At 43.3% G+C, this 24281-nt stretch overlaps 1 protein-coding gene across 1 annotated transcript in view; it reads right to left on the bottom strand.

The window, feature by feature from the left end:
• The window catches only part of GPC3 (glypican 3), a 409440-nt gene that overhangs the window by 28445 nt on the left and 356714 nt on the right, over positions 1 to 24281 (bottom strand). The window contains exon 7 of the mRNA XM_081808236.1: positions 20978 to 21137. Coding sequence (XP_081664362.1) covers positions 20978 to 21137 — 160 coding nt within the window. The remainder of the gene's footprint in view (positions 1 to 20977; positions 21138 to 24281) is intronic.

Here is a 24281-nt window from a genome sequence, read left to right as displayed (position 1 = left end):
CTGGGATCGAGCTCTGCATCGGGCTCCCTGCTCTGCGGGAAGCCTGCTTCTCCCTCTCCCATTCCCGCTGCTTGTGTTCCCTCTCTCGCTGTGTCTCTCTCTGTCAAATAAATAAATAAAATCTTTAAAAAAAAAGATTTAATCTATTCATTCGACACAAAGATACAGAGCATGAGCAGGGGTAGGGGCAGGGAGAAACAAAGGGAGAAGCAGGCTCCCCACTGAGCCAGGAGCAGACGTGGGGCTCTATCCCAGGACCCCGGGATCATGACCTGAGCCGAAGGCAGACTCCCAACCATCTGAGCCACCCAGGTGCCCCCTGAATCTTGTTTTAAACTATGAAGCTGAAGCTGAGAAAGTATCTTACATCTCCATATCAACCCTGCAGATAAAATGGACCAGTTCACAGCAGAATATACAATTTTTTTTTTATAATTTTTTTTAAATGTTTTATTTATTTATTCATGAAAGTCAGAGAGAGAGAGAGGCAGAGGCAGAGGGAGAAGCAGGCTCCCCGCCTAGCAGGGAGCCCGATGTGGGACTCGATTCCAGAACCCTGGGATCATGACCTGAGCCGAAGGCAGACACTTAACCATCTGAGCCACCCAGGCTCTTTTTAAGTGTATATGGGACATTCTCCAGTATAGACTATATACTAGGCCACAAAATAAGCCTTGATAAATTTAAAAGGAAGGAACTCATGCAAAGTATGTTTGCCAATCACAATGGAGTGAAATTAGAAATCAATAGCAGAAAGTTATTTGGGAAATTCACCAATATGTTGAAGTTACACAACACATACCTAATAAACCTGGATCAAAGAAGAAATCACAAGGAAAATTAGAAACTACTTTGAGATAAATGAAAATGAAGATACAACATACTGAAACTTATGGCATTCAGGGAAAGCAGTGCTTAGAGGGATATTTATGGCCCTAATCACCTACATTAAACAAGAAAAAAGATTTCAAATCAATAACCCAGTCTTCCACTTTAAGACCTGGGAAAAGGAAGAGCAAATTAAACTCAAAGCAACCCAAAGGAAGGAAATAATAAAGATTAGAGGTAAAATAAATGAAACAGAGAACAGGAAAACAACAGAGAAAATCAACAAAACCAAAAGTTGGTTCTTTGAAAAGATCAACAAAACTGAACAACATTTAGCTAGATTGAACAAGGAAAACATAGAGAAGACCCAAATTACTAAAATCAGGAATGAATAAAGGACATTATAATTGCCCTTACAGAAATAATTTTTTAGAGGATTATAAAGGGAATATTATGAACCACTGTAAATCAACAAATTAGATGACCTAGATGAAATGGATAAGTTCACAGAAATACACAAACTACCAAAACTGACTTAAGAAGAAGTAGAAAATCTGAATAGACAAAGCCCAGGTCCAGATGGCTTCATTCTCCCAAATGTTGAAATAAGAATTAACATCCATCCTTCACAACTCTTTCAAAAACCAGAAGAGGAGGAAACATTTCCAACTTATTCTAAGAGACCTGCATTACTATGGTACCAAAGCTAGGCAAAGATATCACAGGAAAAAAAAAACCACTACAGACCAATATCCCTTATGAGTGTAAAAGTTATCAACAAAATAGAAGCAAAACAAATCCAGCAACATGTATAAAGGACTATACACCATGACTAAGTGGAATTTATCCCAGGAATGCAAGGTTGGTTTACCATACAAAATGCAAGCAATATCAAATACTGTGTTAATAGAATAAAGAAAAAACCCACATGATTATTTCAATACATACAGAAAAAGCATTTGAGAAAATTCAACATCATTTCATGATAAAAACACTTAGTGATCTAGGAATAGAGGGGAACTTACTCAAACTGATAAAGGGCATCCACAACAAACCCAGAGCAAATATCATACTTGAAGGTGAATGCATGAAAGGCTTCCCTGTAAGATCAGAAAAAAGAAGGATGCCAGCTCTTGCATCTTCTATTCAGCATTGAGCCAGAAGTTACAGCCAGTGCAATCAGGCCAGAAAAGTGCAAGGCATCTAGATTGAAGAGGAAGAAGTGAAATTGTCTTTATTTATAGGCAACATAATCCAATGTTAATAAAATTATGAGTCAGTCATTAAAAAACTATTAGAACTAATAAATGAATTCAACAAGGAAGCGGAAATACAAAAATCAATTGTATTTCTTTTTTTAAAAAGGTTTTATTTATTTGACAGGATTTATTTATTTATTTATTTATTTATTTATTTATTTGACACAAGCAGGGGAGCGGCAGGCAGAGGGAGAAGCAGGCCCCCCACTGAGCAAGAAGCCCCACGTGGGGCTCGATCCCAGAACCCCAGGGATCGTGACCTGAGTGGAAGGCAGACACTTAACCGACTGAGCCACCCAGGGGCCCATCAATTGTATTTCTACAAAGAACAATCTGAAAATTAAATTAGGAAAACAATTCCTTTTATAATAATATCAAAAAGAATAAAATACATGAAAATAAATTTAATAAGAGAATTACAAAACCTATATTCTGAATACTAAAAAACATTGTTGAAAGAAATTAAAGAAGACCTAAATAAATGGAAACCCACCCTACTGGACTGGAAGACTTAATACTGTTAAGATGTCAACACCCCAAAATTGAACTACAATTTGCAGGAATTGACAAGCTGATCTTAAAATTCATGTGGAAATGCAAAGGACCCATAACAGTCAAAGCAGTCTAGAAGAAGGATAACGAAGTTGGAGGCCTCACACTTCCCCATTTATTTTTAAAATTTTTTTTAAGATTTTATTTATTTAGAGAACAAAGTTGGAGGCCTCACACTTCCCCATTTATTTTTAATTTTTTTAAAGATTTTATTTATTTATTTGACAGGGAGTGAGAGAGCATAAGCAGCCTGATGTGGGGCTCGATCCCAAGACTCTGAGATCATGACCTGAGCTGAAGGCAGTTGCTTAACTGACTGAGCCACTCAGGTGCCCCACACTTCCCCATTTAAAAACTTACTACATACCTACAGTAATCAAGACACTGTGGAAATGGCATAAGTATATAGAAATAGAATATAATCGTGAGTCTAGAAATAAACTCTCACATTTGCAATCAATTGATTTTTGACAGGGTACAAAGACCATTCAATAGAGAAAAAATCGTCTTTTCAATAAATGGTGGTGGCATAACTGGGGAATGCAGAAAAATGAATTTGGACCCCTATCTCACACCATATGCAAAAATTAACTAAAATGGATCAAAGACGTAAGTATAAGAACCAAAACTATAGAACTCCTAGAATAAGACATAGATGTAAATCTTCCTGACCTTGGATTAGGCAATGGTTTCTTAGATATGACACAAAAAGTACAAATAACAAAAGAAAAATAGATAAATTGAACATTACGAAAATTAAAACCTTTTGTGCTTCAAAGGATACCCATCAAGAAAGTGAAAAGACAACTCATGAACGGGAGAATACATTTGCAAGTCATACATCTGATAAAGGCATTGTATCCAGAATATAAAAAAAACACTTAAAACTAACAGTGAAAAGAGAAAGAACTCAATTAAAAATGGCAAAGCAACCAAACAGACAGTTCGCCAAAGAAATATAAAAATGGCCAATAAACACATGAAAAGATGCTCAACATCATTAGTTAACAGGGAACTGCAAATCCAAACCACAAGGTAGAAACCATATCACACCCACTAGGTCGGCTGTATTCAAAAAAGTCAGGTAATGAGAAATGTTGAAGAGGATGTGGACTAACTGGAACACTCGCTGCTGGGGATAACATAAAATAGTGCAGCCACTTTGAAAAAAAGTCTGGCAGTTCTCAAACTATTAAACACAGTCACCTTGGGACCCAGCAATTCCACTCCTAGTTACGTATCCAAGAGCGATGAAAACATGTCCACACAAAATCTTATTCATAGTAGCATTACTTACAATAGTCAAAAGGTGGGAACGACCCAAATTTCTATCAACTTTTGAATGGTTAAGTAAAATGTGATCTATTCGTACAATGGAATATTATTTGGCAATCAGAAGAAACGAACTACTGATAATGTGCTTCAACAGGAATGGATCTTGAAAGTGTTCTACTGGGTGAAAGAAGCCAGTCACAAAGGACCACATATGATTCCATTTATATGAAATTTCAAGAATAGGCAAATCCATAGAGACAGAAAGTAGATTAGTGTGTATCTAGAGTTAGGGGTGGTGAGGGGTGGGGAGTAATGGCGAAGGAATATGGGTTGCTTTTTAAAGTGCTGAACATGTTCTGAAATTAATTGTGGTGATGGTTGCACAATTCTGTGAATATACTAAAACCCACGGAAGTCTACACTTAAAATGGTTGAAATGTATAGTTATGTGAATTATATTTTAATAAAGCTGTTACTAAATGAAAGGACCAGTTCATCAGCTCATATTTAAAATGAGATTCCAGGGGCACCTGCCTGGCTCAGTCAGAAGAACGTGAGACTCTTGATCTCAGGGTCATGAGTTGGAACCCCATGTTGGGTGTAGAGATTACTAAAAAAATTAGTTAATTAAAATAAATAAAATGAGATTCCATAGAGACCTGTATTAATAAAAGCCACATTCTTTATGCAGAGGAAATTATCAATTTTTCATTGTCCACATTATACAAACCAAAGATAACCGCTGGTTCAAGTTGGTTAGGCCTGTTGATCATTTCTCACTAGACTTCACTATGAACAAATTTACACTTTTTAGCTAAGGTTGTGGATTTTTTAAAACCGAACTCTTCTTTATGGAACATCTCCAATCTTTGGCTTGCCAGCAAAGCTGACTGTGAGTTTTGTATGTCTTAGCCTAAGGAAAAGAAGAGCAGATCTTAGACCAAATCTGTTTTATGTCTTTACAAAAGTCCAGGATGATCAAATTAATTTAGTCCTATCACCCCACGCACTCCATTTACATTCTTATCTCTACCTTCTTAGCAGGGAGAACAGAGAGTAATGAGACTCAAGGGTTGGCCAGTGGAGCACAGCATGGTTAGAACGACCAGTTTCAGGCCCTTAATGCTGAATGCTGGTCATTACCCTCTTGTTGACCTCAGCACTGGCTGAAACAGTGCCCGGGGGTCTCTGTGGGCTGCCGAATGAAAGGCTTACATGGCGCAGGCAAGAGGACCATGAGGTAGAAAGGGAGGTGCCGCAGCAGAGGCTAGTATTGATAGTTTCTTGGCTTTTGGAGCCAAAAAGGCATGGGTTGGACTCTTGGCTCAACCATTTATTAGTCGTGTGACCTTGAGACATTTACTTAATCTCTCTGAGCTTCATTTTCCCCACCTGTAAGATGGGAGTATAGTATTACTGGCTTTCCTAGGGTGTTGTAGAGATGAATGTGGTAATACTCATTAAGGCCAATGTCAGCATGGAGAGACCAGTGGTGAGTGTTGTTCTGTTTCTGACTGCTACAATTATCATTGTTGTTACTACTACTGCTAGAATAAGATTCACCCCCCATTCATTAGGAATCTCTGTAACATGCAATTCTCAAACATACCAAAGACCTACAAGAAGCCAGGCTCGCTCATAAGCACACAATTTAAAATTTAGAGTTGGTCTGCAGGGATAATGAATAATTCTAAATGTATTATTTTAGCTGGGGCACTGGGCCCAAGAACAGAGCATGGGCCCTTTACTCTGGCTGCCTGCTCAGTCTCCCAGAACCAAGATTATGCAGGTTTCCAAAGCTACCTTCAGGATAAGCTGTCCAAACCAACTGCTACCCCAGCAAATGATAGCCTAGGATGTACTTAGGCCAGATGGTCACAGAGCACAAGAATGTGCTGTGGATCAATAATTACAGCTCTCAAGTGGAGCAGAGGGGTGAATTACTTGAACACCATGTGCTCGTCAGTCCCTCCTTTTTGGGCCAGGCTCAGGCCCCCAGAGGAACTATGATTCATGAGAAAGATATGGGGAATGTATATGTCTATGCAGAGAGGGAAGAAAGGGGCACCTGGCTGACTCAGGCGGTAGAGTGCACGACTCTTGATCTTGGGGTCATGAATTTGAGCCCCACGTTGGGTGGAGAGCTTACATTTAAAATAAAAAAATTAAAGAGAGAGAGGGGGTAGGTGGAAAAAAGAGAAAATTCTCCTGGTAGTTCAAAATAGTTCAACTCAGCTGGGCTGAGCACTGCTCTTTCAGCCCCTCCCTATGCCACCTCACCCCCAAAAGGCGGGAGAGGCTCTGAACTATCCTTGCTGAGGTTATTCTGATTCTAAGCATCAACTCCATGGAAAAAGTTAATGGTCATCTACAAATGTTTATCAGCTACATGTGTTGGCCCATGAAACGAGGTGGTTACAGAAGTGGGCTTTGTTATCAGAAAGATCTGGGCTCCCATTCGAGCTCTATCCGTTGACCTTGGGCAAGTTACCTAACCCTCTGAGTCTCAGTTTGCTCTTCTATAAGAGCTGACATTAAGGCTGACCTTGCAGGGTTGTAAGAAGGATTTAATCAGATGATGAATTTGGAACTTATTTGTAAATCACAGTCTGCTAGTTGGTTGTTGTTGTTGTTGTTATATACAGAAAAGTGGATATAAGGGTTTAGGGAAAGAAAGAGAATCATGGAGGGCTGAGGTCATCAAGAGTGACCTTTGTAGAGGAGGTGGGTCTTGAAGTATCGGGAGGTGTTAGGGCAAGAGGACAAGAGGGCACCGCCAGCAGATGTAATGGTCTGAGCAAAAGTAAAGAGGTGGTAATGAGACTGGCATGTTCAGGCAAAAGATGCCCATTTATAGCTCATTTATAGCTATAAAAAATTCCAGAGGACACTGTGGGATCATTAGCAAATCCATGGCCTCATGGTCTGAGTTCAGGGTTAATAGGCAGCATGGCCCCGGGGGTCTGAAATCCCAGACAGCATAGTCCTCACTGCACCTTGACTCCAGTGCTGAGCTGCATGCTCAGGCTGCAGAGAATGGACATCTGTAACCTCCTGGCTAAGGCACTTGACTCCTGGGAGTGCTTGCCACTGTGAGGCTGACATGGCCCAGATATCGAGAGAAGCCATAAAGCTAACAAGAAAATAAGAATACATCTATTAGCCATTGAAACAGCATGCTCCTTAAAGCAACTAGATTCCTGACTGGAACGCTCCAACAAGGGATGAGGAAGCGCTTTGGAAAGTACAAAGTTACTAAACGAAGCAAATCTATCCATTTACGCACACACACAAGTACATAGCGTAATTGCTGAAACAAGAAGAGGTTTATCATTGGAAAAAAAAAAACAGCACAATCTAATGTGATGTATTCTCTTACAATTCAATACTCCTCTAACCTTGCCCTTTTAATTGACAAATGCTAGATGTGTTTTATGTTTGAAAATTCATTTGGAAACCATTGAGGTCATCATTTGGATAGGCTTGTTTTATTTCATATTCCTACTGATGTTTGCCCTTGTGAGCAGAACAGACATGGTGAAGGTAGGATGGATTTATACACATTGTGGTGGGCCTCTTCCAAGAATAATAAATCCTTTGGTTTCCAAAACATTTAAGATGAACTGATAAACTCTAGCTTGGGTGTCTGGTGACCTGGTTGGCTCTGTCCATATTCATCCAAATGACTCAGTGATGTGTTTTCAGCTTGTCTTGCCCTCATGTTGTCCCTCAGTGCCCTTGATTCTGTTAGCTCTTCAATATTTTACACCTCTCTGTGCAGTTTCTTTATCTGAAAAACAGATAATAATAATGGTACCCCCCCCACCCAGGGTTGTTGGGAGGATAAAATGTATTGCTTCATGTCAAATGCTTAAAACAGTGCCTGGCACATAGTAAGCACTCAAAAAGTGAGCTATTATTATCATGCCAAACCCATCATGCTCTCTCTCTGAATGGCAGTAGCATCTGCCCATTTGCCCAAGGTGGAAACACTGACCTTGTCCTTGACTACTCTTGCCCCCTCATCCCGCCACCTCTGAACAATCGGGCTCTGTTGATTCTTCTTCTTAAAGATTTCTTTTTCATGAAGATTTCCAAAATGAAATTCTGACCAAGTAATAATTCTCCCATAACTTGCACTCTCTCATACTCCCCACTCACACACACACACACGCACACACACCCAGAGCAGCCAACCAGAGTGCCGCCTTCCATCTCTTGGTGGTGTTCCCTGCAGTGTTATGTTGAGGATTATGAGGTCACATCTGGGCCCAGTGTGGTGGGGTGCTGTGATTGATTATCAAGGTCTGCCACAGGAGGGGTGGTGGTTGGGAAGGCTGATGAGCCGTATGTTGTGAATTTATAGACCCTGCTACAGAATCAAGGCCAAGCTCCTTAACAGGGCATAGAAGGCTCTCATGATCTGACCCCTCACGATTCTTCCAGCCTTACCTCTTGCCTCTTCCTGCTCTAGCCACACCAAACTGCATATTGTTCCCAGAACCATGTTCGTTCTCACCTCCATGTCTTATCTCATACTATCCTCCCAACATGCAATGCTCTCCCCTTTTTGCCTGACTCCTACACACTGTTAAGACTCAGCTCAGTTTCTCACCACCCCAGTCTGGGTTTAAAGCTTTTCCTTGGTGTCTCCACAACTCCCCGTGCACATTGCAATCAGTGCTTTAAGCACATCACATTATAATTATCTAGTTATGTGTCTGTCCTCCCCGCCTCCCCTCACCGCTCCCAAGCAGCCTAGGAGCTTACGTGGGCAGGTACTGTGCTTGTTCATTTTTGTTTGGCCAGAGCCATGCAACCAAAACTTACTAAGCACCAATTCTGAGTTAGGCACTGGCCTGCCTGGCTTCAAACTGATCAATGCTAGAGTGGGTAGTAACACAGCACTCTGTCTAGGGCAAGGCTTCACAGAGGAGAAAGTGACATCTGAGCTGAGTTTTAAAGGTAGAGAAAGGAAAACCATTATGGGCTAATGGACCGGCATGTGCAGAGTATTAATAGCCAGCATTTACTGGAACCCACTAAGGTGCAGGCCCTGGGCTGAGTGCATTATGGGTATCACAAAGACGGGAATTTATAAAGGCCCAGGCAGGCCTTAAAGAGCAGGACTGCAAGTTCAGGAGCAGTGAGAATTTCCAGGTTGTTGGAACACAGGATGGGGCAGGGGTTAGTGGGAGCCAAGGTTGGAGAAATAAGCTGGGGCCAGATTCAGAAGGGCTGGGCTGATGGATTTGGCTTCATTACCCCTCATTCATGCCTGGCATCCAGGGACAGCCAGGAGAATGCCCGTTGGACTGCAAGCTGGCTGGTAGTCAGCGGGAAGGCCACAAGCTAGAACTGAAATGCATGTGATTGCCACGGATGCCATCCACATCATTACCGCTGACCCAAACACACCCATCTTCCCTGCTCTATCATTCCATACGAAGTGGTGTATGGGGAGAAGGAAAGCTAGAACAGAAAGAAAAAAAAAAAACCCTAAATGGAGAGAGAGATTCATAGTTCCACGCTCCAAAAAGCCTGAGTCAGAAAGATATTAGTGCAGAAAGGTGCGATCTCTGGATGTTGACTAGAGATGAGGAAGATGTTACGAGCCCACAGACACCAAGTCCCCGAGTTCCTTGTCACAACGGACTTAGCCTTCCAGGGCTGTGTGTCACAGACAGGTTCAGAAACCCACAGAGGCTGAGAACGGACGCTCCTACATGCCCCTGCACACTGGTATAGAAAACCTCCGACTCCCCTATCCGACCACATTTGGGGGGAATCTCATTCCTCAGACCCCTAGCAATCGGTGCTGTATGGGAGTATGAGTAATATGTTGCCTCCAGGCACAAACAAGAAAGAAATGTTGAAAAGGAGAGTGGGGGTGTGTTCCAAATTTAGCTTTCCTTCCAACCTCTGCCCATATGGTCGGTGGTTAAAAAAGTGATTACCAAGCCAACGAAATGTAACCCGATATTAGGAGTTCCGCTCTAACTCCACGCAACCAGGAGTAATGCCAGCACATGGTAATCATCGGTCATAATGCCGTCTGATATGGGGAGACTGGCCCCTAAAAGTGGTCCTCGCCTCAGTGCCTCACAGGCTGGCCTACAAGACTCCCATCTTGTGGGATGGGACTGATGAGATTTCCAGTGGTTAAGCAGAGATTTCACTGAGAGCCCATCGACCTCAACAGGGAATAAGGGGTTTTGAGGAAAAAAAAAAAAAGTTTATGGCTCTGGTTAACAGTTTCCAAGTTAGGAATTTTTCCAAGTCTTAGATTCCAAAGGAATCCTAGATTTCAGAGTAACTGAAAATGAGGGGCTCTTGCATTTTCTAGCATAACTTAGGAAGAGAGAAACTTTCCCTCACTCGTGGTGGGAAAAGCTATTGATTTAAGCCTAGAACCTTTAAGGAGGAAGGAAGGAAAACAAATCTTCCAAAGTACCCCTTCACCCCATGGTACACTGGTAACTCTTTAACAAATGGTTCTCCAAAAAAAAAAAGCATGCATGTCAGCTCTTTTTTTTTTTTTAATTTTATTTATTTGTCAGAGGGTGAGAGAGAGCAAGCACAAGCAGGTGGAGCGGCAGGCAGAGGGAGAAGCAGGCTCCCCACTGAGCAGGGAGCCCGATGTGGGACTCAATCCCAGGACCCTGGGATCACTACATGAGCCGAAGGCAGACGCTCAATCAACTGAACCACCCAGGTGTCCCTAGCTCATTTTAATTGTTGATGGAATAAAGGAGGTGGGACACACAATTTCCAAATAATAAAAAATATATGATACTCTTTATTATAAATTCCGTATAGCCAATGGATTCTCACAGAATCCTTTCACTGATTTTTGCCCAGCTCTTACGTTGGTAACAAAACCAGGGTCGTGATTGACAAGCAAGTGTAGTTCCTGCAAGAACAGTGGCTGATACACTGGTTTACGTTAAGGAACAAAGAGGAAATAACAAAGATATATGTCGGAATCTCATTCCTTCATCAACAATGGCAGTTGACTTCTCTGCTAAGTCGGATAACAGTTTTCGAATACTGAGGAACGGACCCTCAACGTTTTATGCTCCTCGAAATGTAATGGCCACAGAGCCCACACGATTTAAAGTTTAATCCACACTGCTAACCTTTTCCCATCACTCTCTTAAGTCTAGAGTCTAGACAATCAACAAAATGATACATCAAGCCCTGATTTGTAGGTTTTGCTACTTTCTGTGGTGTAAATATTTCCATCGCAGTCAATATCAAGCTAGTGATGGGATGATAGGGCTTACGGAGGTCTAGCAGCACACACTGCCCTCACCCCCATTTCAACTGCTGCTTTGGAGTCTCTTCTGCCATGGGCTCCAACAGGAAGGGGGAGACAAGGCAGAGACACCAACAGCAGGCTACTCCTCCCTACTCGGAGTGGGGTCTGCTGCTCTGCTATTTTTTGCCAATCTGTGAGGAGACAAGCACAGAAATTGGAAGTAAGCACTTGGCAATTTTTATAGCAATTTGACAGAGAGATTTTTTAGGTCTGTTGAGTCTCCTAGTTAAAAACTGTGGCTTATTTTTTGTAGGCCTTTTTGTGATTTCCTTTTTGTAGCAATTCATTTTTATTGTATTTTATAAAACTATTGGTCCATGACAGATTCAGGAGGAACAAACCCCCGACCTCCCAGTCCTTCCCACAGATAACTTGAGATGCCCTGGTCTATTCTGTGAGGCCAGGGTCAGAAGGGAGAGGGTGGTGCAGGAGACTGGTGTGGACCAGACAACCTTGATATTGACCATTCTGCCATTCGGGCTAACCTCATAGCTGGAGGAGGGGCTGTGGCCCAGTTTGTTTTTTATAACATAGGGGCAGGGAGGCCACAAGCCTGCAAATGATTGGGGAGAGATGAGAACTGGAGTTCTAGAGGCTATGAGTGACAGAGAGGATGTTGAAAGGAACTACTCCCTGGAAAAATCTGTCATTCCTCAGGATCCATTTGCTTAGGAGAAAGGTTACAGAAACTCATAATTGGTGACATGTGCTCAAATACAACCAGAGAGAATAACTTCTCCATTTCTCTTTCCTCCCCAACCCCGGCCAGAAAAATTGCCTCATTGGTTTGTTCCACTATCTTGGTTCTCTTTCGCTCTCTTTGCATGATTGAATCATCATAAAACCATAGCATCTCAGAGCTATTCAGGACCATGGAAGTCAAGAGCCCATGATGTAGGTATCTGCTCACTTTCTGACATCCCACCCCAGCCTCACCCAGCCAATCTTTCTGTTAGATGGTTGTTTAATCTCTAGTCAAATATCTCCAGAGTCAGGAAGCTGATGGTTCCCTAGAGCAATCCATGCCACTGAGAAACAGCTCGAAGCGTTACAAAGTTCACCCTTTTCTCAATCAAAATAGATCTCCTGGTAAATTCCACGTATTGGCTCCAGATCTACCTTCATCCTCCACCTGCAAGACCTCAAAATATTAGAAGACAACATTCACATTCCCTAATTCTTTTCTTGTATAGACTGAACATCACTACTTCTTCTATCTTTCCACTAAACCTGTTTGCAGATTCTTCACCATCCTGCTCACTCCCTCAAGAGGTACACTAGACTACAGACATATGACGACTCACCCAGCATGTCCTGCCCGCCTCACAGGAGCTCCTACTCCCATATTGACCGGAACAGGGATCGCCGATCTCTCTGTTCACACCTTCAGCTGCTAGAAGCCAAAGGCTACTTTGAGGAAGCTAATTAAAGAAGCAGTGAGGTTAAAACCTGCCAAATATGAGGCAAAAGGAAGCAAATTCTGAGAAGTAAACACAGCATATGGATAAATGAAATATTTATTGAACACCTATTAAGTGGCAATTACAAGGCGGGCAGAGGTTGGTGACCGGGAGCTGATAAGTGTATATATACGATGAAAAAGACTTGCTTGCTACCCTCTGAGGAGCTCATCATTAGTCAAGGACACTACTTTGCTCTGAACCCCAACCTGAAGTGGCTAATGAGATTGCTCTCTGCTCTGGCATAGACTCTTCTCTGGCACCAGAATTTACAGAATAGCCTCTACCGATTTTTATTTATTCAGTAATTATATTACTGCTCAAGTTCATCAACGGGCTACAAATTATGAGATTCTGTATGCACTGGTCTCCCATTCTCACCTTAAAGTCTTATTTATCTTCACCCATACCTATTAGGATTGTTAAAAAAAAAAAAAAGATCAAAAGGCAGTTTTTAAAATTCAGTAAGTATATTTAGAAATGTTAAGAACTGTAAGTGCCGTGGATCATTTTACTGGATCATTAAGCATCTCTTAGCCAGGTGTGTACGTACAAAACAACTAACCAAACAGGAAAAAAACCACAAAAAACAAAAAACAACTAACCAAACAAAAACTTGCCAGTAACTTCATTCCTACCAAAGCAAATTGGACCCCTCCTTGCACCTGCCACAGGCAAATAATTGGGGGGGTAATTGGCTACACCTTCTTGCCATATTAACCAAAGTTAAAGGACAGCATGATGCGAATCGGAAAGAGAGCCTTGAGGACGCGTGTGTGTGCGCATGCGTATGTGGACATATGTGCCTGTGTGTGGCATTTCAGGGGTTTCGTGGAAGGTCGGCCATCGCAAAGCCTCCGGTGGCTCCTAGTCCCTCCTCCCGTCAGAGCAGGACCTCAGCCTGGCCTCAGATCTGATGTCCATGTGCGGCCCCCGGGACTGGTGGCCCCTGACCCCTAACTTGCCGTCTTGCTCTGCAGGCTCATGATTCCTTGCTACACCAGGCTCTTCTGATTGGGTTCATGCAAGAGACCGTCGTTCAGGGCCACTGCACAGGTTTAATTAGACATCACGTCTTTCTTTCTGAGATGGTATTTCTTCTTGCAGAGGAGCACTTCCCAGTTGATGGCATACACCCCTGCTTTCCCAGATCCCCTGTGGATGTTCTCCTCCAGGGATGGCTTCAGCTCAGCTAGAGGCTTTGGGCTTGCCCCGCTCCTGCTGGTTCCTCCTCCAGTGTTCTACCAGCTGTGCTGAATCTCTCGCTCCCGTTCCCTTCTATCATACTAGATGACCACAATTTAGTCGAGGCGGTCGCTAAATTGGCCAACATGGCTTCATCCAGAGAAAATCAGTTGCACCATTTAGGCAGATTCATATATTCAACAGTTTCCTTTTAATTTGAAACTGATCGTAAAGTGTAATACAATGGCCACAAATTGTTCACACCCCCCTAATGCTCCCCCAATTCTTAGAGTTCCATGTAAGGCCCACCAGCAAGTCTAACTATCATAGCGTTACCCTTGATAAAAGCCTCCTAGCCTAATGGTTCAGGCAGGAAAGTCTCCCAGGGCAGTAGGCCTAGAAAAGTAAACCCCTGAACATCTCCTCGCGAATAATAAGAAACACACTCCTTCAAGCATCTCATGTTATGTAACTTGATGGAAAGTTTTTACCTTCCCTTACTCTCATCTGTCACCAGCTTACCTGCACTAATTCCTTAGGTGACACTAAAGCATGGAGAAGGATCTTTTCTGGGTACGCGTACTGAACAGGCAGGTAATATCACTCACTGTTAAAGCTCACATCAAAATCCGTCTCTGGGAGCCATGGAAACTGCCCAAAGCTCTGGAGAGAGATGAGATTGGCTGTCTCGTCCATCTATGAGCAAAAACCACCTGGTCTGTATCTGCGTGAAATGCTATTATAGTAAGCTTTGCTTCCTTCGGCTTCCCTATGGCGTTTGTTCTCGAAAAGCTCACGGCATGAAAGCAGATTGCTTAGAGCTAAGAGCGAGATAGAATGGAAAAAAAAAAAAAAATCACAGGCCCTTTCTTGACCTTCCCCAACTCATCCACCCTTGCCCTCACTGTCCCACTAACACCAAAGAAAACAAAACATAACTAGCTGTGATTCTTTCAAGATGTAGGTGACTACCACTGTTGTGACTGTGGTTATGTACACAACTCAGCAGACATATTTGTCATTGTTGAAATACCTTCTCACTGAGCTAGAAACAAGTTAATGAGTGACTGAAAACGCCATCTTGGGGATGGAGAAGGAGGAGCATATTATAATGAAAATTGCTGGCCAGAACATTGGGGACTTAATTTTTCTAATTTTAGCTACAGGCTTTTGGCAACTAAAACTTATAACCCAATGGTACTACACAATATTAACAATATTACCCCAAATGAGAAACTGCTTTACAGTTTATAAAGTACTTTTATGTCCTTTGTCACCTGTGTTTCATTCAACAACTTTTGAAGTGGGCAAGTTAGGAAATATTTTTTTAAAGATGTATTTATTTATTTGAGAGAGAGCATGAGAGAGCACAGAGTGGTGGGGGAGGGGCAGAGGGAGAGGGAGAGAGAGAATCTTAAGCAGACTCCCTGCCGAGTGCAGAGCCCAATGCAGGGCTCGATCCCAGGACCCCAAGATCATGACCTGAGCTGAAACCCAGAGTCGGATGTTCAACCGACTGAGCCACCCGGGTGCCCCTGCAGGTCAGGAAATATTTCAACATTATTCTTATAGAGGAGGAAACCGAGTCTCAGGGGAGCTGAGTGACTTTGTCCACGGTCACAAGACTGGCAAGGGGCAGAAGCTGAACAGAGACTGTTTGACTCTGTAGATGAAATGCCCTTCCCTCCCTGAATGTCCCAAGTGTCAGCAGCCTGAAGGAAGAAGGGTATGGCATTCATCCATCAGATGGGATCCACCTCACAGTGAGTGACATGAGGTCCCATTACACTGGGGTCACATGTTTGAGGGACTGATATCCCAAGAAAGAAGGTGGGAGGGAGTCACTACAAGATGCTCCTGAGAATTCTGAGAGCGGGTTACTTAGTGAGAAGCAAAGTGTGCAGAGGAAGTAGGACTATCAAACTAGAATATGCTTTGGGAAAACTGCCATAATTTATTCCTGGACTTATGACCAATAAGGTGGTATAAATAGATATATTACTGTATCCACATGTATTTTGATCTCTGAACAGGACTCAACAACTTTCCCATTAAAAAGCCCCCAGGACATTTCATTCCTCTACAAACTTTCTACTTACTCTTTGGCAGGCTACGTGATTTGGTCAAAAACGTTATAATCTTGCAGATGTCACCCCTGAGAAAAGGCCCATGATACAGTTCCTCCATTGGTTTTATCCTTCTCACCAAACCAAACCATTAATGAATTTATTCATACAAGGTGACTGCCAGCCTGCGCTCTGAAGGTCTGACTTGACAACTCAGAAGAGGTAAGCTATCGAAGTGTCCTTCACCTCCTCTTATGTGCACAGGCTTGCTACAAGTCAGAATATAAGGTTGCACTTGATGCACTAAAAAAATGAATGGAAATCACTGGCCTAAAAGACGTATTTCCTATTTCCTAAATGCTGGTCTTGTTTTGTGTTGTTTTAGTTGTTCTTTTGCCTCCAGATTGTAAAGTAACAGCAAGGAGGAAATCTTGAGTGTAGAGACTCATGGGGCTCACAGCTGTGAGTCTTGATGGCTTCGCTCCAGCACCGCTGGGAGGAGGTGACTGGTGGGGCGGAGCGGACAGCTGCTTCCCCTCGCAACGCCTGGACGCGACAGCGCTGAATGGCAAAAGGGACCTGCCTGGGCCTGGACTTCACCTTCACCCTGACCCCGAGCCCGGGAACAAGTGGCGGGTTTTCTCTTTTCAGCCCCCACACTGACAGGGCAAAACAAAGTTTCTTGAGGGCGAACACTTCCACAAGAAACATCTGTTTAAACGGGTAAGAAGCATCCATTTGGTTTTAGTATTGGTTCAAGTTCTGAGCCCAAGACGTGTCTCGTGAAGCCTCCTCCTCAGCTCACCACCAGCCGGCTAGAGCTACCCTAGTCCTGCGTTGCAACTGGGCACGTGTTTATCTTCTCCGGCCTATTTCCACTTCTCTCCTCCCAAGAACGAAGCTTGCACGGCATCTGTGATCACTTCCCACTGTCTTTGACCCAGCTTGAGTCAAGATTATCTTCTTTTTCTGGCTTGCAGTGATAAAGACATTAGGCTCACCAGAATGTTCTGGCTGTACCCATGGAACAGTGCAAGCTGGAGCAAGAAGAAGCCCAGGGAGGAAGGGGGTGAGGGAGTGGTAATAGATCCCCGAAATGGGTGTTTCTTGCTGGGTGGCTTTGTGAGAGTGTTTCAGTTGTTTCCAAGAGCAGGTGTGTGTGTGTGTGCGTGTTTGCGTACGCGTGAGCTCACGTGCATGCACCTACATGAGTACATGCACATGTGCGTGTGGTTTTCTGTGTGGGTGAGAGTGGGGACTTGGCGGAGAGGGGGCAGATGCTTAAGTTGCTTAGTCATCATGTCTTGGCTAGGGACACCTGGCCAGAGCTTGCAAAGCTTCTCAGGAATCAGCCCCAGCCAAAGTGCTGGGAGTAGCCAGCTTCCCAAGCAGCTTACAATAAGGGCTTTGACAAGACCAGCAACTGGGAACAAGGCTGATGGCAGCCCGGCAACAACAAGGTTTACTGCACCAGCTCCACAGCGGCTGGTCTGTCTTTGGAAGGGAGTCTGAACATGGTGTTCAGTGCAAAAGCATTTCTTAACTCATGGGCTCAATTCTATCTTCGCAGAAAATACGGGTTGAGCTAGGGATGCTGAGAAAGCCAGAGAGCTTCCAGAGATTTGGGGATTCATAGTAACAGTCTCCTGGTTGTTATAAATATCTGTAGAGCTCAACAGGTTGCAAAGCACTTTCACGCTCAACATCACCTTTGATTTCCACAATTCACTGAGGTTGGTGAGGATGCATATCCCTACTTTACAGCTGGACAAACTGAGGCTCAGAGCACTACATAACCTGCTCAAGGTTCCACTGGGAGGAAACATGCTACAACTGGAACCCAAGTGTCCTAATCTACCATGTGGGTGACTGGGCCTCAGGCCTCTTTTCTACCTCCTGGAACACTTAGCTCCCCGTGGGCCAGCTTAGTGGCTTCTTAGATGCTTCAGGTATGAAACCTAAATGCTGCAAGTGCTCAATCAGAAGGTGATAAGGGCTGCCGACAAATCACCAGGGGCTCTCGTTAACAATGACCTGTGAGGGCGCCTGGGTGGCTCAGACGGTTAAGCGTCTGCCTTCGGCTCAGGTCATGATCCCAGGGTCCTGGGATCGAGTCCCGCATCAGGCTCCCTGCTCCTTGGGAGCCTGCTTCTCCCTCTGCTTCTCTCTCTCTCTCTCTCTGTCTCTCATGAATAAATAAATATATATAAAAAAAACAAAAAAAAAACAATGACCTGTGATTGGGTGGGTCTCAAGGTGGGCCCTGAGCGCCTGTGTTTCTAACAGATTCCCAGATGATACAGATGTTGCTGGGCCACCGAGCCCACCTGGAGTAGCAAGGGGTATTGGGGATATTGCTGAATGTTGGTTACCTGGTTTTAATTGCCTTTTATGGGTCTTAAGTGAACCAACTAATAAAACAAGCTAATTCTAAGCTACATCTGCAGGCTCTCTGAGCTCCCAGAGGTCAGTAGAGGCAGCAATGGACCTGTCGTTTTAAGAGTAGATAGCATTTTTGGAGTGCTTACTAGGTGCCAGGAACCGAGCCAAATGCTTTGCATGGATGATTTGATGATGATGATGATGATGATGATGATGATGATGATGATATTGAATTGCCACAATCTTACGTAGCCAAGAAAAATGAAGAAAGCAGGGGACCTACGAGGTCAGAAGAAAACACTAAAGAAGATGTCCCCGAGACTCCAATAAGCACCCTGCCAGGGACTCAAGCCAAATCGAGGAACATGATCATGGATTGGCCGTCCCAGCATGGCCCACGAACATGGGGCATTCTCTTTGTTTCGCGAATGGAGAAACGGACTTTCAAGAAGAGGAAGGGGGCTTGCCTTAGGACACATGGGAGTTGGGAGCAAAGTCAGGAAGAGAGGTGTCCTGCATTTCATCCAGTGCAGCAAAACAAGGGAAGAAGTGAGCCAGGACAGTGAGCCAGGGGGACCGCTTGCTAGTTACGGTGTAAAAGAGTAAAAGGTCTGTTCCGGGACAAGAGGGAGATAAAAGAGGGTCTTAACCCTCCTCTGAGCCTTGTTATTATTATTATTTTTTTTATTCCCAAGTTGTGTTTTGGAGGAAAACTTTGGAAGTTCTGAGTGAGATGGCAGTAAACGCACACAGTGTTCCAAGTCTGGTTGACTAAGTGGATGTTGATGAATCACCAGGACCAGATGGCATCTGCCCAGATTTGGGGTAAAATTGTGTAAGAGCTGACCAAAGTGTAGAGCTTGTCATTCCAAATAGCTATTGTGCCATGAGCCTGGCAGATTGCCAGTAAGTCTCCTCTCCCTGCGAAGCATTTCAAAGGGGACCTAGGGAGCGCCAGGCTGGTAGGATCGCTGAACATGTTATGCAAGTGTAACCTATTGGGAGTAAGGCATCATTTTTCCTTAAATTAAATTAACCACCATTTGTGTAGTGTTTTACAGTTTACAAAGCACTTAGGGTTAATCATGCCTAACTAATTGACTAGAATTATTTGAGAGGATAAATGTGCAATGTGGACAAAGGGAAACCAGCGGATGTAATCTATTTAAATTTTGAAAAGGCCCTTGACAAGGTCCCCTACCAAAAACTGTTTAAAAAAGTTAAGTCGCCATGGAATTGTGGAGTAGCGTTTTGAAATGGATAGGGAGGTGGCTTATAGGCAGGAAAGCGAGAGGAGGGGTAGGCAGGGACATTTTTGGAGAAGGATGAAAAGTGGTGTGTCCCAAGGACCGATGCTGGAGCCAGTTAATATTTTGGCGAATCATCTGGGCAGCCTTTAGATGACTGAAAGCTGTTCTGGGTGGCAAAATGCAAAGCAGATTTCAGTCTTTTTACAATTGTCTAGATGAGCAGAGAAAGAAGAGATCAGAGTAGAGTTATTCAAAGAGAGGCCTCTGAAATCTCACTACCTGGCTCTGAATCCTGACTCTGCCCTTAGTGACCACGCAACCTTAAGGAAATTACTCTACCTCTTCCATCATCAGTTTTCTCATCCGTAAAGTGGGAAAAATAACCACTCGCTGTTCATAGTGGAAACAATACAAGACAATGCGGGCAAAGTTCCGGCGCAGCGCTTGGAGCCTGGTTAATGTCCAGAGAACATTGGCTTCTATTATTTTTACTTATTATAAGATGCCAGCCTCTGAGTGACCATGTTATGCCCTAGGAATGGAACTTGGGAGCCACTGCAGACTACTTCTTGAAAGCAATGGCAGAGTTTGTTTCAGCAATTCAGAGAGGATGGGGGATGCGTGTGGACTGAGATGGTTGTGAAAGATTTCATTCCAGGAAACCAACAATTATGGAGAACCTAGTATGTGCTAGGTACCAGGCTAGATGCTTTACAAACTTTCCCTCTTGATGTAAAACTCCAATAGTCCTATGAAGTTAGGGTATTGATCCCCATTTGACGGACGAGGGAGTGAAGACTTAGGAGGAAGGGAGCCAGAATGCAAATACACGTTTGCTCTACTCCCAAAGCTAGTTTTTTGTCACTGTATCATACTTAAAATGCAAATTTTAAATTTTAATTCTAGTATAGTTAACATACAGTGGAGGGATGGGTGTAATTTAAGAAGGGACAAAAGAGGGGTATCTTTACAGAAATAAATGCGGGCAATGGTGTGAAGACAGAAACAAGAGCAGTATGTTTATGCTTCCTTCCGAAGTTACCCCATTATTGGTGTTCACTACAGTCCCAAGATTGCGTTGCTTTTTATAACTGAGAAGAACCAAGGAATGTCCAACGGGAAACAGAGCCACCTGATTTGGTCAGTTCGTTTTAGACAATAAAAAACAAAAACAAAAACAGGAAGTTACCCTTTTCATCTACCCAGGTCCAGGGATGGGGGAAAAAAAAAATGGCGACCTGAAAACTTTGTTTTTTCTAGAGTGTAGTATTTTCTTGCAGAGCTGATGGCACCGTAGGGTGTGGGGACTTTCGGAAAGTTAGAGAGAGCAGAGGTAACTGGAGTTGAATCTGCGAGCATGGCTATTTTGGCTCGGATGCTGGCCGGCTTGCCCACGCACCTGTAAGGAAGCGGAGCTGGTTCCTCACTTTCATCGCGCCATCCCCTGAGCCCCCGATGCACTCGTCTTCATCGTCGCCACAGTCGCCACTTTCAAGCCCTTCCTCGTCAAGGTTTTTATCCAGAACTCTACCTTTGGGCACAGACATGGTTCTCAGGAGCTGAAAGAAATGACCAGAAATGTAGCAGAAATTTAGATTTCTCAGGGAGGTCTAAAACAGCGTCTTGCGAACAGGAGGCATTAAAAAATGTCGAATGAGTTACACAGAAGCTTTTAAAAAGCCATTTTCAAATGTAGGTAAGGTAAACTGCTTATATTCTTTTTCTTTTTTGAGATTTATGTATTTATTTGAGAGGGAAAGAGAGAGAGCAAGAGCACGGGGGAGGGGCAGAGGGAGACGGAGAGGGAGAAAGAGTCCCAAGCAGACTCTGTGCTGAGCCTGGAGCCCGAGGTGGGCCTTGATCCCATGACCCTGAGATCACCACGACCTGAGCTGAAACCAACCAACTGAGCCTACCAGGCGTCCCAACTGCTTATATTCTTTGGAGTTTTATACTTCTGGAATGTTCCATAGCATTTGATATGATTCTCTACTCCTCCATGCTACTTCCACCACCCAGTAGCCGGTGTATACTGCATCAGACCTTCCATACCATGGTATTTAAGTCCCCGAAAGCCTCCATGGTAGGAGACCTCACTGATGAGAAACTTAAGATGTGACAGACTAAGCATATTTATAGGCTGAGAGGACACCAAGATCAGGAAAGATCCCTATGGAAGCCTCCTACAATATTTCCATTAAATTCAAACAACAAATGCTTCCACCAGATGAAGAGCCTAGCAATGGCATTTTACACACATTTTAAATACATACTTACAATTAACTGCCAATGTGCCATGCCTTGATCACTAGAAAAACTAAAAATCTCTCCCTCCTTCACAATTTCCATAAGGTGGTTTGAAATTCACATTGCTTTGTTGTAGATAATATGCCTACTAAGAGGCATGTCTGTTTTGCTCTTCAGTGTCTGGCTTTTCAGTTATGTGGTCAACGCCTTTTTTTTTTTTTTAAAGATTTTATTTATTTATTTGACAGAGAGAGACAGCGAGAGAGGGAACACAAGCAGGGGGAGCTGGAGAGGGAGAAGCAGGCTTCCTGCTAAAGCAGGGAGTCCAATGTGGGGCTCGATCCCAGGACCCTGAGATCATGACCTGAGCTGAATGCAGATGCTTAATGACTGAGCCACCCAGGCGCCCGAACACCCAACTCCCCCAAATCTCTCCACTGACCCAGGAGCCCATCTCACAGCATGAATGGTCTCTGAGAGCAGTTCTTAGACCCCGTGTACTTTTCCTTGCCATCTCTCACCATGGCTGTATTCCAGTGTCCTCTATTCCTGCCCCACCACCCATTTGCAGCCCTAAAAGTTGGACCCACCTCGTACTTCTAAATAATGGCCAACAAAAGATGCTGGATCTACCAAAAGCGAGATTTTTGTGATTGCACAAGAGGTTTCCAGGAAAAAAAAAATGCATATATGGACACATCTTGGTTTTGTGGTTTCTATTATCCGTGTTCATTGTCACTGCAAAGTATACTTTCATGTTCTCCACTTGTGATTTAGCTCCTATCCCAAGATCTACACGGAACAGGCTATATACCATAGAGAAATGTGACTGTGGGTTTGTTTCTTTTTTCAAGCAAAGAAAGAAAAGTCTAGCAACCTCTAATGGTGTTGGAGAAGCCAAGCTACCTACCATCTCCCACTCTAGCACCATCTCCACCCTACTGCCTCTAACGCATCCCCTCTCTGACCCTCCCCACCCCAACTCATCCTACACATCTAAATGTATAATGTAGGGGCGCCTGGGTGGCTCAGTCGGTGAAGCATCTGCCTTCAGCTCAGGTCATGATCTCAGGGTCCCGGGATCGAGCCCCGTGTCGGGCTCCCTGCTCATCAGGGAGCCTGCTTCTCCCTCTCCCTCTCCCCCCCCCCCACCACATGCCTGTGGTTTCTCTCTCTCTCTCTGTCTCAAATAAATAAATAATATCTTTACAAAAATAAATGTATTGGGACGCCTGGGTGTCTCAGTTGGTGAAGAGTCTGCCTTCGGCTCAGGTCATGATCCCAGGGCCCTGAGATCGAATCCCGCATTGGGCTCCTTGCTCAGCGGGCAGCCTGCTTTTCCCTCTGCTTGCCGCTCCCCCTGCTTGTACTCTCTTTCTCTCTGACAAATAAATAAATACAATTTTTAAAAAAAATAAATGTATACTATAGATGCATAGGCTAGGATAAGCTAACCTAGTGATTCTCAACCTTTTTGGTCTCAGGACCAAAATTTGTATTCTTGTTCAGAATCCCAGAGAACTTCTGTTTATACAAGTTGTATCTATTGACATTTACCGTCTTAGAAATGATAACTGAGAAATGTAAAAAAGATTTAATAACTAGTTTAAACTTAACAGTAATAAACCCATGATGTGTTAACATAAATAACATTTTCTAATGAAAAAGAAATATATTTTTCCCTGACATAAAATAGTTAGAAGGAAGGGTGGCATTGTTTTACATTTTTGCAAATCTCTTTAAAGTCCAGCTTAATATGGTAGCTGGATTATTTTATCTGCTTCTCCATCCAATCTGTTGTTACATGTTGTTTTGATTGAAATATTTGTACAAATTCCAGTGTCTCACAGATATGTAGTGGGAAAAGAGGAAAGTATTTTAGTAGCCTTTCCAGATAACTGTGGATATTTTTCAGTGATACTTCATAAAAACCACAAGGGGGAAAAGTTAGTTGCAATGTGGAATATGAAACCACATGAATCAACTTTTCATGTTCTGTTACATTAAAATCCATTGGTGTGTTCTGAACTTTGAATGGACCTTTTACCCATTTTGTGTCATCATACTTGGGTCATCCAAAAATACTGTTTCACCGAGCTATGCGGGTCTTCTGAATGTTAATACCTTTCATTATATGATACATAAAAAAAAAAAATCACATTCATTAATTACATCACCTCCAATCTAACTAGAAAAAGTCTAAGTGTTGGGAAGCTCTCAAGGTCATGGTGGCAGATACATGTTTTCCAAAATTTTGCTTTTCTCTTGAAAGTTTAAATTTTATCATTGGTAACAAATACTATCAGCTTTTCCTTTAACTGATGGGCTCTCTTTGTTCCTTTCAGAGAAAATGTCTTGCAAATACTCAAGTCTGGATAACCATAGTTTGTCAGTCATTATTTCAAATAAAAATAGCATTGCATGAAAATGAGGCCAGTTTAGCTCATAGCTTAAAT

The sequence above is a fragment of the Leptonychotes weddellii genome, chromosome X (genome assembly GCF_054177405.1).
Source record: "Leptonychotes weddellii isolate Sample4059 chromosome X, ASM5417740v2, whole genome shotgun sequence".
NCBI lineage: Eukaryota > Metazoa > Chordata > Mammalia > Carnivora > Phocidae > Leptonychotes > Leptonychotes weddellii.
The sequence above is the reverse complement of the archived record's forward strand: the minus strand, read 5'-3'. Positions and strand labels throughout refer to the sequence as shown.